The following is a 17666-nucleotide window of genomic DNA, read 5'->3' on the forward strand; positions in this document are numbered from 1 at the left end:
AACACATTACTGTGGCTTTATCATCTACAGCATATGCAGTTAGAGGATCTAAACTATCCCCTCTCATCCTTGCACAAATGCTCCAAAGGCAGAGAGAAACCCACAGTCAACGTAAAATACAATACAGAAAAATTTAAAGTTAAAAATTCTAAGTTAAAAAATTTTGAGGAAAGCATGAATAAACAGACACAAAAAAATCCAAAGAATCTAGAGATGAAACCTAAGGATAGCATGATCAACATTTTTCATTAAAATTTCCTAATAGTCCAAATAGTGCCTATCCTAGTATTCTCCTAAGCACCATAAAAGAATAATGATTTTTTTTTTCATATATGGACTACTATAATGGTCTTGCAGTGTGGGAGAGTGATTGGGTTCAGCTCCTGAATACTTTTTATTTATTTAATTTATTTATTTATTTATTTAATTTTATTTATTTTTGAGATGGAGTTTCCTCTTGTTGCCCAGGCTACAGTGCAGTGGTGCAATCTTGGCTCACTGCAACCTCCGCCTCCTGGGTTCAAGTGATTCTCTTGCCCCAGCCTCCCAAGTAGCTGGGATTATGGGCGCCTGCCACCATGCCCAGCTAGTTTTTGTATTTTTAGTAGAGACGGGGTTTCACCATGTTGGCCAGGCTGGTCTCAAACTCCTGACCTCAGGTGATCCACCCACTTCGGCCTCCCAATGTGTTGGGATTACAGGCATGAGCCACCATGCCTGGCCTACTTTTTAAAAAGAGCTCCTGCCATCAGCATTTGAAACTGTCAATATATAATCCACTTATGAAAAATAAGCCATAAAGTAGGTAAATACTGACAACATAAATGCTAAAATAAATGCTTATATGGGGGTTTTCAATACCCTTCAGACGATCCAAAAATATTTTCTGCAAATGAGCTAGGGAGGCAAGTATGGGTAGGACATGAGGGATGTTTACCTTTGGAAACAGCTAGCCTAGGGTTCCCTGACCTATCTATGCAGGTATTTTCCTCTTACTATACTCAAAGTAAAGAGATGGCAGGAGGTAGAAAATTAAGTATGAAGGGACAAGTTTCAGGTGCTTTACACTTTGAGAAAGAGGCTCCTATTACCTCTCTCTCCCCACCAGAAACGCCCACAAGGTCCTACTGACTGTGCAACTAACTTATAACACTTTAAATATACCAAACCCTCCCATGTCACTAAGCCTTTTTATATGCTACACCTTCTCTCTAGAATATCATTTTCCTTCTTTGTCTACTTAATTCAACTCATCCTGCAAGGCTTGGTTTAAGGATCATCTACTCAAGGTCCCCCACGCTAGGGCAAGTCGTGCTCCTATATAATCCAATGTACTGTAATCAAATATGCTTCATGTTTATTGTCTCTCCATTAATCACGATCTCTGGAGAAACATGGGACCGTATCATTTCCCTTTCCTCCCCACACAATGCATGGTAAACAGTAAATGCATAAGGGATCGTTACTGAAGGAATGAGCCAAGGTGAATTGTCAGGCTTTAGGAAGGACTGGCTGGGGACCCCTCAACTGACATATTACATACAGAAGATGACCCAGGCACATGGGAGAATATGAAAGAACACTCTGTTTAAGTGTGACTGTAAGCCAGGGAGTTTCGAATAGGGCTTGCATGGAAAAAGCTTACTCGTCAATAGTGAGGAATTAAGAAAGCAGGCTGGGAGCGGTGGCTCATGCCTGTAATCCCAGTCCTTTGGGAGGCCAAGGCAGGCGGATCACAAGGTCAGGAGTTTGACACCAGCCTGGCCAATATGGTGAAACCTCGTCTCTACTAAAAATACAAAAAAACAGCCAAGCGTGATGGCAGGCAACTGTAATCCCAGCTACTCAGGAGGTTGAAGCAGGAGAATCACTTGAACCTGAGAGGCGGAGGTGACAGCGAGCCAAGACCACACCACCGTACTCCAGCCTGGGCAACAGAGCGAAATTCCATCTCAAAAAAAAAAAAAAAGAAAGAAAGTGAGGCCGAGCCCAGTGGCTCACACCTGTAACCACAGCACTTTGGGAGGCCGAGGCAAGCAGATCACTTGAGGTCGGGAGTTCGAGACCAGCCTGACCAACATGGTGAAACCCCATGTCTACTAAAAAATACAAAAATTAGCCAGGCATGGTGGCATACGCCTGTAATCCCAGCTACTCGGGGGGCTAAGGCAGGAGAATTGCTTGAACCTGGGAGGTGGAGGTTGCAGTGAGCCAAGATCATGCCACTGCACTCCAGCCTGGGCGACTAAGCTAGACTCCATCTTGGAGACCAAAAACAGAAAGCAAGCAAGGGAAAAGGATGCATATTGTAACATCCAGAGTCAGAATTTGAAATTTTAGGCCATATTTTACAAGGAAGTACTGAAGAGCTAAAAAGGAAAATGATGTAGGCTAGGCATGGTGGCTCATGCTTGTAATCCCAACACTTTGGAAGGCCAAGGCAGGCCAATCACCTGAGGTCAGGAGTTTGAGACCTGCCTGACCAACATGGAGAAATCCCGTCTCTACTAAAAATAGAAAAAATTAGCCAGGTGTGGTGGTGCCTGCCTGTAATCCCAGCTACTCGGGAGGCGGAGGTAGGAGAATCGCTTGAAACCAGGAGGCAGAGGTTGCGATGAGCCGAGATGACACCATTGCACTCCAGCCCAGTCAACAAGAGCAAAACTCTGTCTCAAAAAAACAAAATCCTCCCGGTCTGAGTATTCTATGATCCTACTGCATCTGTTTTCTCTTAAAAAAAAAAATAGGCCGGGCATGGTGGCTCATGCCTGTAATCCCAGCACTTTGGAAGGCCGAGGCAGGCCGATCACGAGGTCAAGAGATCAAGACCATCCTGGCTAACATGGTGAAACCCCATCTCTACTAAAAATACAAAAACAAAATTAGCTGGGTGTGGTGGCGGGCGCCTGTAGTCCCAGCTACTCGGGAGGCTGAGGTGGGAGAATGGCGTGAACCCAGGAGGCGGAGCTTGCAGTGAGCCAAAATCATGCCACTGCACTCCAGCCTGGGTGACAGAGCAAGAGTCCGTCTCAAAAAATAATAATAATAAAATAAATAAACAGAATATTCATATAAAGTAATCAATGAAATGTAAAATCTAAAACATGACATTATGATAAACTAATTTAAGGTTTAGATGTGTTAGTACATATTGAACATGTACATTTAAAAAAATTTTTTTTAATTAAAAAAAAGGAAAATGGGCTGGGCGCAATGGCTCACGCCTGTAATCCCGGCACTTGGGAGGCCGAGGAGGACGGATCACAAGGTCAAGAGATGAAGACCATCCTGGCTAACATGGTGAAACCCCGTCTCTTCTGAAAATACAAAAATTAGCTGGGCTTGGTGGCGCATGCCTGTAATCCCAGCTACTCAGGAGGCTGAGGCAGGAGAATCGCTTGAACCCAGGAGGCAAAGGCTGCAGTGAGCTGAGATCGCACCATTGCACTCTAGCCTGGTGACAGAGCGAGACTCTGTCTCAAAAAAAAAAAAAAAAGGAAAATGATGTTATAGTAAAAAAATAAGTGTCAGGAAAAGCTTCTTATTGTATCTTTTTTTCCGTATGTGAATCTGCCACAACTTGTATCTTAAGGGCAGTCTCAAGGAATCTGAAAAGGCAGAAAGAGTATGAAGAGAAACAGAAAAATTAAAAGCTCTGGAATCCAGCAGGTGATTCTCCAAGGCAAAACATAAGTTTTTTTTTTTTTAATCACAGTATTATAGATTATTATATTTGAAAAAAAAATTAGAAATCACCTGGTCTTCCCTATAAAGGAATTCTTTTCATAATGTATCTGCCAAATCACAGCTTTAATACTAGCTATGAACTATTACAAGGTCTAAATTTTTTTATTGTGGTAAAATAATAAAATTCACCATTCGAACCATTTTTAAGTACACAGTTCTGTGGCATAAGTACACTCATATTGTTGTACAACCATTACCACCATCCAGCTCCCAAACTTTTCCATCTTCCACAACTCTACCCATTAAACAGCAATCCTCCACTCCCCTTCTCCCAGCCCCTGGTAACTAGCATTCTACTTTCTTTCTCTATGAATTTGAGTACTCCAGGCACCTCATGTAAGTAGAATCATGTATTTGTCCTAAAAAGTCTAAATATATTTTAAAAACAGAAACTAGCACCCAAATAAATGTTAAGGTACAACATTCAAAGCACATGATTCTGTATACATTTTTAAAATTTAGACACAAAACACATTCACATATAAAATGTACTAAGTCTTCCCTTAGTTAAATAAATTCGGATATTTCTAAGAAGGTTAACATTTGAAAACTCACCTGCATAGAACTCCACATTGAAAATACTTATTATTATTATTACCACTGACAGCAGCAGGAGGTAAAAGATTACATAGGAACTATACAGGTCACTGAAAGAATCTAAAACACAAGAGAGATGAATTAGTAAAGGTTATGCAGTCATGTAGTCATGTTCAGTACACCGCAATATAAAAAGAGCTTGAACCACAATTATCATTAATTTTAAAGGTTATCTTTTCTTCAAGAATTTAATTGTACACCACTGACAGGTTCAATGAGATATCAACTCAAGAACTACAGTGTGGGCTGGGCATGGGGGGATCACTAAGCCAGGGAGCTCAAGACCATCCTGGACACATGACAAAACCCTCTCTACAAAAATACAAAAATAGCCAGGTGTGGTGGTGCATATCTGTAGTCTCCAGCTACTCGGGAGGCTGAAGTGGGAAGATCACTGGAGCCTGGGAGTTTGAGGCTGCAGTGAGCAGCGATCATGCCACTGCACTCCAGCCTAGGCAACAGAGAAAGACCCTGTTTCAAAAACAAAGGGGAAAAAAAAAGGAGTTACAGTGTGAGTTATTTGTACCTGGCCCCAGGTACTTTAAAATTATACTAGAATTTCTTAAATGACCCAGTTAACATCAGACAAAATACTAGAACATGCAAAACTTTTTTCTTTCTTTTCTCTGTCTCTTTTTCTTTCTTTCAAGACAGAGTCTTGCTCTGTCACCCAGGCTGGAGTGTAGTGGCTCAATCTTGGCTCACTGCAACCTCCACCTCCTGGGTTCAAGCCATTCTGCCTCAGCCTTCCAGCAGCTGGGATTACAGATGCCCGCCACGGCGACTTTTTGGGGTCTCAGTATGTTGTCAAGGCTGGTCTCAAACTCCTGACCTCAAGTAATCCACCCACCTCGGCCTCCCAAAATGCTGGGATTACAGGTATGAGCCACTGCACCCAGCCACACATATGCAAATATTTAATCGTGTGAAAGAGAAGTATCATATTTAGTAATATACCAACAAAGTTTTTCCTTAAAATATAAAGAATAGTTTTCAGATCTCTTCTTCATAAATGCAATTACCTCATATAGCTAAAGTAACATTTTTGGAAATAGAATAATCCATACATTACATCATCATCTAAACGAGCAGAACTAAAAAACAAAAAAATCAGGATGTCCCCATGAAATACTAACACATTCACGTTTTACGGTAGTTCAACAATTGATATGCCATCTCAAAGTTTAAAATATATATATATATTATGCCTACAAATATGAACAAAAGAAATAAAAATAAGAACATGTTTGCTGAATAGGCTAAGACTTAATAATAAAACCACTTATTTTTAAAAGTACAATTCATTGACCTAAATTTTTTTTTTTTTTTGAGATGGAGTCTCACTCTGTCACCCAGGCTGGAGTGAAGTGGCGTGATCTTAGCTCACTGCAACCTCCGCACCCCCCTTCCCCTTTAAGCAATTCTCCTGCCTTAGCCTCCTGAGTAGCTGGGACTACAGGTGCATGCCGCCACACCCAGGCTGGTCGTGAACTCCTGAGGTCAGGCAATCCGCCCGCCTCAGCCTCCCAAAGTGCTGGGATTACAGGGGTGAGCCACCACACCCGGCCCATTGACCTAAATTAATGAGGAACATTTACTAAGCATCCACAATTAAACCCAAGCTTCTAATGAGGAAAATGGCATAAATCAAATCCAACCTGCAGAGAAAGTGTTATGAGGATTAAAAAAACCTCTGGCCATGAAATGGCAAAAAGTTTTTGTCTCCAGTGCCAATTGTGAACAATTGGTAATGGCTCTCAAATACAAGATTGAGTACTCTGAGGTTGCCACCAGAGAGCCATGATCAGTGAGTGAAGCAGACACAGGTACGGTGGCTATAGAAATATTTGCTATGCCTGTGCTGGCTTATGGCTTAATTTCACCTGACCAGTGGGACCTATCGAAAAAGTGATGGACATATGTCAACAAGAAACTTAACACCAGTATCTCCAAAGGTAAAGAGTCCAACTCCTTGAAAACTGGCATTTTCTTGTGAAAAACGAAATTAAAAACTCACTTCCCACTTTCCAAGGCAAAAGAAAGACCAATTTTCAATCCTAAATCAGTTACTCACTAGCTGGGTGTCTCTGCCTGGATTATTTAACCTGAATCTCAGTTATCCCATTTATAAAGTAGAAATAATACCTCTTAACTACAGAGTTACAGGAAGGATAAGAGGTAATATACGTAAGGAGCTGGCACAAAGTAAACAGGCAATAATAGGTAGTTATTAACAGAAAACAAGTTAATTTTAATAAATTTAGTAATTTTATTTAGTCTGTAAGGAATTTAAGGAACATTTTAGGCCAGGTGTGGTGGCTCACGCCTGTAATCCCAGCACTTCGGGAGACCGAGGCAGGTGGATTGCTTGAAGTCAGGAGCTCAAGACCAGCCTGGGCAACATGGCAAAACCTCATATCTACTAAAAATACAAAAATCACCCGGGCGTGGTGGTGCGTGCCTGTAATCCCAGCCACTCAAGAGGCTGAGGCACAAGAATTGCTTGAAGATGGGAAGCAGAGGTTGCAGTGAGCCAAGACTGAGCCACTGCACTCAGCCTGGGCAACAGAGCGAGACTCTGTTTCAAAAAAAGAAATCAAGTGCTCTTAATTTTAGACGTATTTTTAAAAGAGGTACATGTCATATTTTCTACCCACAATTTCGAATCGATGACAGGAACAGTTCTCTTTTTTAAAGAGACAAATAATCTCAATAAAGCTGCCCAAAGGAAAAACAAATGAAACTAAGTTTTCATTTATGGGGTCTTCTAACGATCTTTTTGTTCCTATGATCACACATAGTCTTTGACAAGCTTATTAATCTTATCACATAATAAAAAGGTGATTTATGTTATGAAGGAGACATCTTAAAATTATCTCAAAGTGAATGTTTTGATGTGTCAATACAACATAGGCAGTAATTAAAAATAAACTGCTTGAAACATAATGCAATTTTTATGTTGAGAAGTAGGTCCTATAACTTTCTCCCCAAGTTGAGTATCACTTACCAGACAGCCACTGTATAGGATGAAACAAATCAATCCTGCTGAAAATTATAAATACTGTGGTGCAGATGGGTAGAAGCAGCACTGACCAAACAATACTTGCAACTATCCTCCAGCCCAAAACCTATAAACAAAAAGAAAAACCCTCACTCATGAAGTCAGTTAAATTATTTCAGTTATGCAAATCCTATCTTTTCATACAGGATGCTAACCACTAACTCAGATCATAATCCATAACTCAAACATTCACTACTAGTAATCATGTTACATACCACTAAAGAATTTATAGTATCAGTGAGCTGATGCTTGCGTTAGTACAAAGTTAGGTGCAACATCAAATATCATACTTTGTATAAGGGGTGGTGGGCATTGATTTGCAGCTGTTTTAGAGCAACTAATACTTGTCTCTCTAGGCTTAATTGATAGCTATATTAATATATAAAGGCTGTACACATTTTATGGGAACCACTCGTATACTGTAACTGTATTTACAATCATCAGACATGAACCTTTACTGGGCAACTACGGCACTGTAGCATTCTATTCATGTTTGAATTGCCAGTATCTATCATATAGGAGGAAAATATTTACTGCTGAATAATACAAGAAGATATAGAGGGGTTTTAAGCATGAAAGTGACAATCAAATTCATGTTGCTCAAGGTAAAACATGTCTGTTTAAAGCTGGCTTTAAGGAAGATGGATGAGTTGGGACAAGAACCAAACAAGAGACAAAGCAGTTGGGAGGCAGTCCACCAAAAAGTTGAGGCCAGGCGTGGTGGCTCACACCCATATCCCAGCACTTTGGGAGGCCAAGGTGGGCGGATCACTTGAGGCCAGGAGTTTGAGACCAGCCTGGCCAACATGGTAAAACCCTGTCTCTACAAATTTTTTAAAAATTAGCCAGGCATCACTCCAGCCCGGGCAACAGAGCAAGACTCTGTCTAAAAAAAAAAAAAAAAAAAAAAAAAAAAAAGAATAAAGTTGAACTCCACATTCTTTTTGATGTTGTGATTTTGAGGCAGCTCGCTCTGTCCCCCAGGCTAGATGCAACAGCGCCATCTCAGCTCACTGCAACCTCCGCCTCCCGGGTTCAAGTGATTCTCCTGCCTCAGCCACCTGAGTATTTGGGGTTACAGGTGCCTGCCACCACACCTGACTAATTTTTTTTTTCATTAGAGATGGGGTCTCGAACTCCTGACCCCAAGTGATCCTCCCGCCTCAGCCTCCCAAAGTGTTAAGATTACAGGTGTGAGCCACAGTGCCCAGCCTCCTATCCCACATTCTATATAAAAATTAACTCAAAACAGATTAAAGACCTACATGTAAGAGCTAAAACTATAAAACTCTTGGAAGAAAACATAGGAGTAAACCTTCATGATCTTGGATTTGGCAGTGGTTTCTTAGGTATGACACCAAAAGCATAAGCAACAAAAGAAAAATATAGATAAATTGGACATCATCAATATTTAAAACTTTTTTGCTTCAAAAGACACTGTCAGCCAGGTGCGGTGGCTCACAAGTGCCAAAGGTGGCAACAACCCAAATACCCACATACTGATGAATGGATAAACAAAGTATGGTATGTCCATACAGTGGATTATTCAGCCACAAAAAAGAATGAAGTACTCATGCATGCTAAACGTGCACCGGGCACAATGGCATGCACCTGATGTCCCAGATAGTTAGGAGGCTGAGACAGCAGGACTGGTTGAGCCCAGGAGCTCAAGACCAGGCTGGAGAAGATATCGTATCTCTATTATAAAAATAATTTTTTAAAAAATTTTAGGGGCCAGGCACGGTGGCTCACGCTTGTAATCTCAGCACTTCGGGAGGCCGAGGCTGATGACTCACTTGAGGTCAGGAGTTCAAAACCGGCCTGACCAACATGGTGAAACCCCATCTCTACTAAAAATACAAAAATTAGCTGGGCGTGGTGGTGCGTACCTATAATCCCAGCTCCTCGGGAAGCTGAAGCAGAACTACTTGAACCCTGGAGGCGGGGGTTGCAGTGAGCCCACATCGCGCCATTGCACTCCAGCCTGGGCAACAGGGAGCGAGCCTCCGGCTCAAAAAAAAAAAAAAAAGATAAGACTTAAGGACCCAAAAGTTTTTAGTTTGGAATACAGGGGAGATGGCAGTGCACTGGGATAGAAGCACTTTTCCAAAAGGAATCTTTCTCCTCTTTCTCTTTGCACTCCAGAGAAGGGATGTAGTACTGTTAATTCCGTAACTTTAAGGAGGAAGTACTATTCCCCTCAGCTCAGTCCCATTCTACCTTACAAAGAACACCTGCCCTGCTTACTGGACCCTAACCCCAGCTTCTACTAAAGCCACATTTCTTTCCAATTCCGTGCATTCCTTCCCACTTCTTAACGAAACAAATGAAGTTATTTATTTTGCACCTACTGGATACGGTACCCTCGCGTAAAACTCCGCCTCACTCCCTATTCCAATTTCCATTCAGTCCATCCGTCCCACTCTGACCAGCTTCCTTCCACTCAGAACCCCTCTCCTACCCCGTAACCAGCTTCCACTCAGGACGTCACACAACCCTGCAATCAGTCCTCCAAGTGGTGCCTTCCCCACGCGTTGTCTCCACGCTACCTTGGGACCGGCCCTCCCCCACCCAGCGCGCACGCGCGATCAGAGCTTGCCCACCCGGCCCGACCCTGGCAGCGCGTGCCACAGTGCACGCCACACTCACGCGCCACAGTATGTCCCGCGACCTGCCGGCGCAGGGCCCACTCAACGCCGTGGCCATGGAGATGGCGGCCCCTAGTCTAGGGCGTACAGGAGACCGTGCGCCCGCCCGCCACCGCAGTTCAAAGGGAGGAAGGCCCCAGGAGGACCCTGCTGGGGCTGCCTCAAACGCTGCCTGAGCGAAGCCCAGCCCAGGCCCCAACCCATCCCTGCGAGGCTTCGTCTGGACAAGCTCAACGGGCCAGGACTGCCGCGCAGACACGTCCCGCAAACGGGGCTGTAACTCCAGGAACCGCCCTCTGGCGTCCAAAAGGTCCCTTCGAAGCAGGGTCCAGCGGGGCGCCAGAAGCAGGTGGCGGCGCTGCATGCTGGGAACTGTAGTCTCGACGGCCCCCTGGGAGGAAGTAGGAGGAGTGTTGCATTCTGGGACTCGGAGTTCCAAAGTACAGAATGCTGGGAGTCGAGGTCTTCCTGGCGGTGCCTTGAGGCATGCTGGGAATAGTAGTCTTTTACAAAGCCGATAACAGCCACAGTATTGATTGACTGGAATTCTTCAGTTAGAAAGAGGTAGCAAAATGATCTGCCCTCATTTCTCCCTATTACTTTATCAGTCACCTAAAAGTGAAACCAAAGGATGTGGTGGTCCTCTCCACAATAGGTACGCAGTAATTTTACTGAAATAAAAAAAAAAATTCTCTAGAGATGCCACTTGCTAAATTGAATATTTTTATCTTCTCTGAGCCTCCATTTCTTCAACTGTAAGATAAGGATGAAAATAAAAATATCCTGGTGATGCTGTGAGGATGTAAATAATATGCTATACAAATGTTATCTTTAATATACTGCCAGTAAGAAAAAAGGTTTTTCATCAACCCAAGTTTCACCTAATGAAGTCTTCTCAGTGCTTTAGACCTCAGTGAGATCCCTGGATGCATATCGCTAACGCCTTTTTATGCTCAATCACATGCTACAGTCAACATGCAATACTCAAGACAGAAATAGATTCAGTGATTTACTGACTAAAGAAATGCATAGGCTGGTGAGAGGAACTGAGATCACACCTACCGCTCTGCAATGTCTGCTAACAATGGCTTCCTGAATACTTTAAGATTATATCCTATTCACTTCCAAAATCATGTTACTATCAGTCATATCTAAAGCACTGCAGGACAAACTGGGAATACAACTGATAGATCAAGTCTCTGCCGTGAAGAGACCTACCGGGTGGAGAAAACTTGTAAGAATTAGTCCAGGCCAGGCACAGTGGCTCACACCTGTAATCCCAGCACTTTGGGAGGCCGAGGCAGGAGGGTGGTGCCCCTGCTCTGTTAGAACCACTCTATTGCTTTGAGCACCCTGTAGCTGCTGAAAGCACCACCCAGAAGTGCCTGCAACTATCCAAAGTTGCTCTCTGAGCCTTTGAAAGCTATAACCTGGCCGAGCGTCGTGGCTCACACCTGTAATCCATTTGGATTACTTTGGGAGGCCGAGGTGGGCGGATCACCAGGTCAGGAGATTGAGAACATCCTGGCCAACATGGTGAAACCCAGTCTCTACTAAAAATACAAAAATTAGCTGGGCGTGGTGGCACATGCCTGTAGTCCCAGCTACTCAGGAGGCTGAGGCAGGAGAATAGCTTGAACCAGGGAGGCAAAGGTTGAAGTGAGCTGAGATCGCGCCACTGCACTCCAGCCTGGAGACAGAGTGAGACTCCATCTCAAAAAAAAAAAAAAAAGAAAGAAAGAAAAGAAAAAGAAAGCTATAAACTAATTATTTGAAATAGAATACATTTTTTAAATGATACAAGACCTCTGTGGTCTCAGCCACAGAAGCCAGACAAAGGGAACATCATCGTTTGGAAAGCATTGCAGTAAACTACCACCTTCAGAAGTCAACCTGTGGCAAATGTGCTACCTTGCCAAGCACAAGAGGAAGTAAAACTGGAGTGCCAATGCTGAAAGATGAAATACCACAGGGACTAGTCAAATGAGGCATCTAAAAAGTGTATACTGCAGATTCAGGCATGGATTCCGTGAAGGAACAACACCTAGACCCAAGAGGGCAGCTGTTGCAGCATCCAGTTCATTTTAAGAATTTCACTCCAGCCTGGGCAACAAGAGTAAAACTCGTCTCAAAAATAAATAAATAAATAAAAGGAAAAAAAGAATTTTGATGATTAGTCACCCAACAAATGTTCTGGTTGGCCGCGCGTGGTGGCTCATGCCTGTAATCTCAGCACTTTGGGAGGCTGAGGCAGATGGATCACTTGAGGTCAGGAGTTCAAGAACAACCTGGCCAACATGGTGAAACCCCATCTCTACTAAAAATACAAAAATTAGCTGGGCATGGTGGTGGGAGCCTGTAATCCCAGTTACTCGGGAGGCTAAGGCAGCAGAATCACTTGAATCTGGGAGGCAGAGGTTGCAGTGAGCCAAGATTGCACTCCAGCCTGGGCAACAAGAGTGAAATTCTATCTAAAAAAAAAAAAAATGTGATTAGCCATTTGCAAAGACAGAATAAAAGACATTCACTTTGAAAGACAGCTCCTTGGACATACAAAGTCTCTTGTACAACAGTATTTTTGTGGTGAGTCAAACAAAAAATAAATTTAAACCATATAGATGATATTTACCCGTGGGGTGTGGAGAACACATATCCCAGAATAACTCTAAAATTATTATTATTATTTTATTGCCAAACTCCAAGCCTCTGGGAAGAATTCAAAAGGCATAGCAATGTGGAAAGAAAAGTCAGGCTCCTCCTCCTTCCTTTGATGCCCCCTCTCTGGAGCCTGGCTGCACTCCTGGCTGGCAGTTTGGTGGGCTGTCCTCTGCTGCCTGCTTCTTCGGGGTGAAATCTCAAAGTAAAGGCTGATGCAGAGAGAAGGAGATCCAGGAGGGGAAACTCACATCGCATTGCAAAGTGTGTAATCTATGCTTTTTAATGTTTCTTCTCCTAGTATTTTTTAAAGGTTTTTTAAAAGCTTTTTTCTGCCTAGTTTGTTAAAAAGACTGACTTAACCCTCTGCCTGTGACACAGAGACAGTAACATAAAATCTGTGGGTGAAGGTAAGGCTCCGTAGTGCCTCATTTCCAAGGATATGAGGAAGAGGCAGAATCAAAGGCTTTTCACATAAATACACATGCGAGGCAATAGGTAAAGGCTTTAGAGTCAGACAAATGGGGATGTGAGTCCTGGCTCCATGCTTCATGGCAGGGTAGTTAGCTTGAGCAAGTAACTCAACCTCTTAGTGCCTCAGTTTTCTCAACTGTAAAAAGGGGGATAATAGTGTGCACTGTTCTGCACTGTTCTTTTTTTTTTTTTTTTTTTTTTTGAGACGGAGTCTCACTCTGTTGCCCAGGCTGGAGGGCAATAATGGCACGCGATCTTGGCTCACTGCAACCTCCGCCTCCCGGGTTCAAGCAATTCTCCTGCTTCAGCCTCCCGAGTAGCTGGGATTACAGGTGTGGTGTGCACTGTTCCTTATTTCTATGGACCTTTATTTCTATGGACCTATCTAAATTGAGCCTCCACCCTTCAAATAATGTGACAGTCATTAATACTCCAGGCACATGATAGGATTTCACTTCGTGGCCCCCTTTGAAGTTAGGTATGGCCACGTAACAGTTCTAGCCAATAAATTGTGAGAAATAACATATATCATTTAAAGGTGGAATTTAATTCCCATTATGAGACTCTCCAGAGCTCTCTTTCCTCTGGCACACTGACCAACAATATTTTAGATGTTTGTTACTCCATCACCCCAGATGCCTGAGTGACCACAGTGAACAGAGTCTCCTGCCAGCCTGTGATTAACTTACAACATGAACAAGAAATAAAACTTTGATTTAAGCTGCTTTAAACTATAATTTACAGTTCTTGATTTTTTTAATTTTTATTTATTTTATTTATTTATTTATTTATTTATTTATTTATTTTTGAGATGGAGTCTTGCTCTGTCACCCAGGCTGGAGTGCAGTGGTGCTATCTTGGCTCACTGCAAGCTCTGCCTCCCGGGTTCACTCCATTCTCCTGCCTCAGCCTCCTAAGTAGCTGGGACAGGTGCCCACCACCACATTCAGCTAATTTTTTTGTATTTTTAGTAGACATGGGGTTTCAGTGTGTTAGCCAGGATGGTCTCGATCTCCTGACCTCGTGATCCGCCCACCTCGGCCTCCCAAAGTGCTGGGATTACAGGCATGAGCCACCACGCCCGGCCAGTTCTTGATTATTTTAGAAGAGCCTAACCTATCCCCAAAGATACCAGTAGTAAATCAATAAATGCAGTTACCTGAAGAGGACTTGAAAAGTCCTTGAAAAACTTTGTTTTATGCATCACCTTATTAATTCGCCCCACCAGCATTTACCAAGCAATGAGTATCGGCCAGGCACTTTGCTAAGCTCTGTGGGAGTAGACACAGGAGTGCAGTCCCTGCTGTCAGGACCCTTCTGTCGAGTACACAAGGCCTCATTCGTAGACACTCACTCTCTTCAACCATCCTCCCAACCAGTGCATGCATCTGGTAGAAATGGCTTTATCCGTTTTTAGCTGACAGGCTGTTCTTGGAAAATGGATGAAGGCTCGAAGTATAGGTTTAAGATACTAAAGCTGATCTGACAGAACCTTCATCCCCTCACCAACACATCATGACAGCATGTTTATTTTTTTCTGCCTTCATACCTCTGCTTAATCTGGACTCTCTGCATCTTTTTTTTTTTTTTTTTTTTTTTGAGACGGAGTCTCGCTCTGTCGCCCAGGCTGGAGTGCAGTGGTGCGATCTCGGCTCACTGCAAGCTCCGCCTCCCGGGTTCACGCCATTCTCCAGCCTCAGCCTCTCCGAGTAGCTGGGACTACAGGCGCTCACCACCACGCCCGGCTAATTTTTTTGTATTTTTAGTAGAGAAGGGGTTTCACCGCGTTAGCCAGGATGGTCTCGATCTCCTGACCTCGTGATCTGCCCGCCTCGGCCTCCCAAAGTGCTGGGATTACAAGCGTGAGCCACCGCGCCCGGCAGACTCTCTGCATCTTCAAATTCCATGTCTTCCATGAAGTATTTCCTGTTGAATTCCTCCTCTTCTAAAAATCCTAGAATTCTACCCCTTATTGAATACATCCTGCCATCAGTAGCATAGCAGAGAAAGAGCAAACTTTGGAGCCAGACAGTCCTAGGCTTAAGTCCTAGCTTTGCCCCTCCCTAAATGAGAAGGCTAGAGACCATGCTTTGGTTGAATGCTTATTATATACTGGACACTCTAAGTCATATCATATAAATTTAATTATCACACTTCCCCCTCAATATATATATAATATTTTAGAGTAAGCCAAGCTGAGGTAAAATGAAGCATGGACTCACACACCCATATCAATTTTAACATTTCAGCTCTTTTATATAAATAATTTTTCAGTGTGGTATATCTTATTTGCTTGCTTGTTTTTTTAAAAAAAATTTACGTGGATCACGAGGTCAGAAGATCAAGACCATCCTGGCTAACACGGCGAAACCCCATCTCTACTAAAAAAAATACAAAAAATTAGCCGGGCGTGGTGACGGGCACCTGTAGTCTCAGCTACTCAGGAGGCTGAGGCAGGAGAATGGCATGAATCCGGGAGGCGGAGCTTGCAGTGAGCCGAGATCACGCTACTGCACTCCAGCCTGGGCGACAGAGCGAGACTCTGTCTCAAAAAAAAAAAAAAAAAAAAAAATTTACAAAGGTTTGTATTTTTGTTCTAATCATTTCCTTTTTTTTTTTTTTCTGAGACGGAGTCTTACTCTGTCACCCAGGCTGGAGTGCAGTGGCACCATCTCAGCTCAACTGCAACCTCCGCCTCCTGGGTTCAAGCAATTCTCCTGCCTCAGCCTGCCGAGTAGCTGGGGTTACAGGCACGCACCGCCACACCTGGCTAATTTTTGTATTTTTAGTAGAGCCGGGGTTTCACCATATTGGCCAGGCTGGTCTTGAGCTCCTGACCTTAGGTGATCTGCCCGCCTCAGCCTCCCAAAGTGCTGGGATTACAGGCGTGAGCCACTGCACCCGGCCTCATTTCCTATCTATAATATCTTTTATCCCCTCTGTTTGGGAAACAGGTAATGATTGTCTGTAGTTTTCCTCTTACGAACAACATAGACATTATTTAGTAACTTCTTCCTCCTCCCCTTCTTATCCTCCAGCAGGTGATGTGAAGCAAAGTTCTTTTGCTATATCTATAAGGCAACCAGCGGATTTATTCTGCTTTAAACATGCTCTCCCCATTCTCCTTCCTCTTTTTTTAGTTATACTGTAGATTCATTTTAAGGGCACATAACCGTTATAAACTCTATTTTCTCCCTCATAAGCATTATTAAGTTCTACACGTGAACACATATTTCATGCTCACCACCTGCTATGTCAATGTCTTAACAGTCATTTGGGTTGTCTGAAGTACGTTCTCTAGAAGATACCTCGGAAAGGTCTCATGGGAATATTTCCTGTGTTCTTCCACGTTGATAACATCTTGTCTGTGGCCAGTTTGGCTAGATGTAAAATCCTTAGCTCATATTTTCTTTCTTTGGGTATCTGTTACCACTGTCTTTGGACATAAAACAATGTCACCAACTGTGTCTCAGTGTTGATCTTCTGTGTTGATTTCCCCAGGTATGAGTGTGCCCATTTTATATGTACTCTTTTCTTCCAGAAAATTTTAATTATAGTTTTTTTTAAATGTATTTTTCTCCATTGCTTTTGTTTCTTCTTTGGACATCTATAATACATCTTTAGATCTTCTCTGCCTATCTTCCATATTGGTCACTTTTTTTTTTTTTTTTTTTTTTTTTGAGATGGAGTCCTGCTCTGTAGCCCAGGCTGGAGTGCAATGGTGCAATCTCGGCTCACTGCAACCTCTGCCTCCCAAGTTCAAGTTATTCTCCTGCCTCAGCCTCCTGAGTAGCTAGGATTACAGGCACCTACCACCATGCCTGGCTAATTTTTGTATTTTTAGTAGAGACGGGTTTTTGCCATGTTGGCCAGGGTGGTCTTGAACTCCTGACCTCAGGTGATCCACCTGCCTCAGCCACCCAAAGTGCAGGGATTATAGGCATGAGCCACTGCGCCCGACCCATACTGGTCACTTTTTCTTAAGTTCTTTGATTTCTCTTTATTCATTCTGGAATTTAATCTGTTTTCCTCCTTTTTCACTTTTTATTCCCTTAAAGCATTATCTGTTGTGTGCTTATTCACTCTAATATCCCTTCTATTATAATTCAGCCTTCATTTGTGAAATGAGTTTTCTCTTTTCTTTCCAATTCTTTTCTTAGTACTATTACCTAATTTCTGCCTTATAATTCTGATTAGTGATTTTCTTTCATATCCTGTACCGTTTCTTATTTTAGCTCATTTTAAAACATTACGTTATGGCTTTTATCTGGTTTTGTAAGCATGACTGTCTGGAATGCTTTCATTACCATTAGGGATGTTATTCTGCTCCTTGTTCTCATTTTTCATATAATAACTTCATTACAAGATTTGACTGCGATCCTTTCTGTTACTCTTTTTTATGTGAAATTAGTTTTCCTGCATATTTAGGAGAAAGAGGTGAGGCAGAATAGCTTTTCTAAATTCAAGGCTTTACAGCTTCCTTT

At 42.8% G+C, this 17666-nt stretch overlaps 1 protein-coding gene across 2 annotated transcripts in view; it reads right to left on the minus strand.

Annotated features, from left to right (window-relative positions):
- NDC1 (NDC1 transmembrane nucleoporin) overlaps positions 1-10346 on the minus strand; it is a 69588-nt gene extending 59242 nt beyond the window's left edge. The window contains exons 1-3 of one of the 2 annotated variants that reach the window (XM_030812996.1): positions 10055-10346; positions 7352-7472; positions 4303-4404 (exon numbers count right to left, since the gene is read on the minus strand). In XM_030812996.1, coding sequence (XP_030668856.1) covers positions 4303-4404; positions 7352-7472; positions 10055-10111 — 280 coding nt within the window. In that variant the 5' untranslated portion in view covers positions 10112-10346. Of the gene's footprint in view, positions 1-4302; positions 4405-7351; positions 7473-9866; positions 9908-10054 lie in introns of those variants that run through there. The other variant, XM_030812997.1, reaches the window with a different exon arrangement.
- Between the last annotated feature and the right edge of the window lie 7320 nt (positions 10347-17666).

This window comes from Nomascus leucogenys, chromosome 5 (assembly GCF_006542625.1).
Source record: "Nomascus leucogenys isolate Asia chromosome 5, Asia_NLE_v1, whole genome shotgun sequence".
Classification (NCBI taxonomy): domain Eukaryota; kingdom Metazoa; phylum Chordata; class Mammalia; order Primates; family Hylobatidae; genus Nomascus; species Nomascus leucogenys.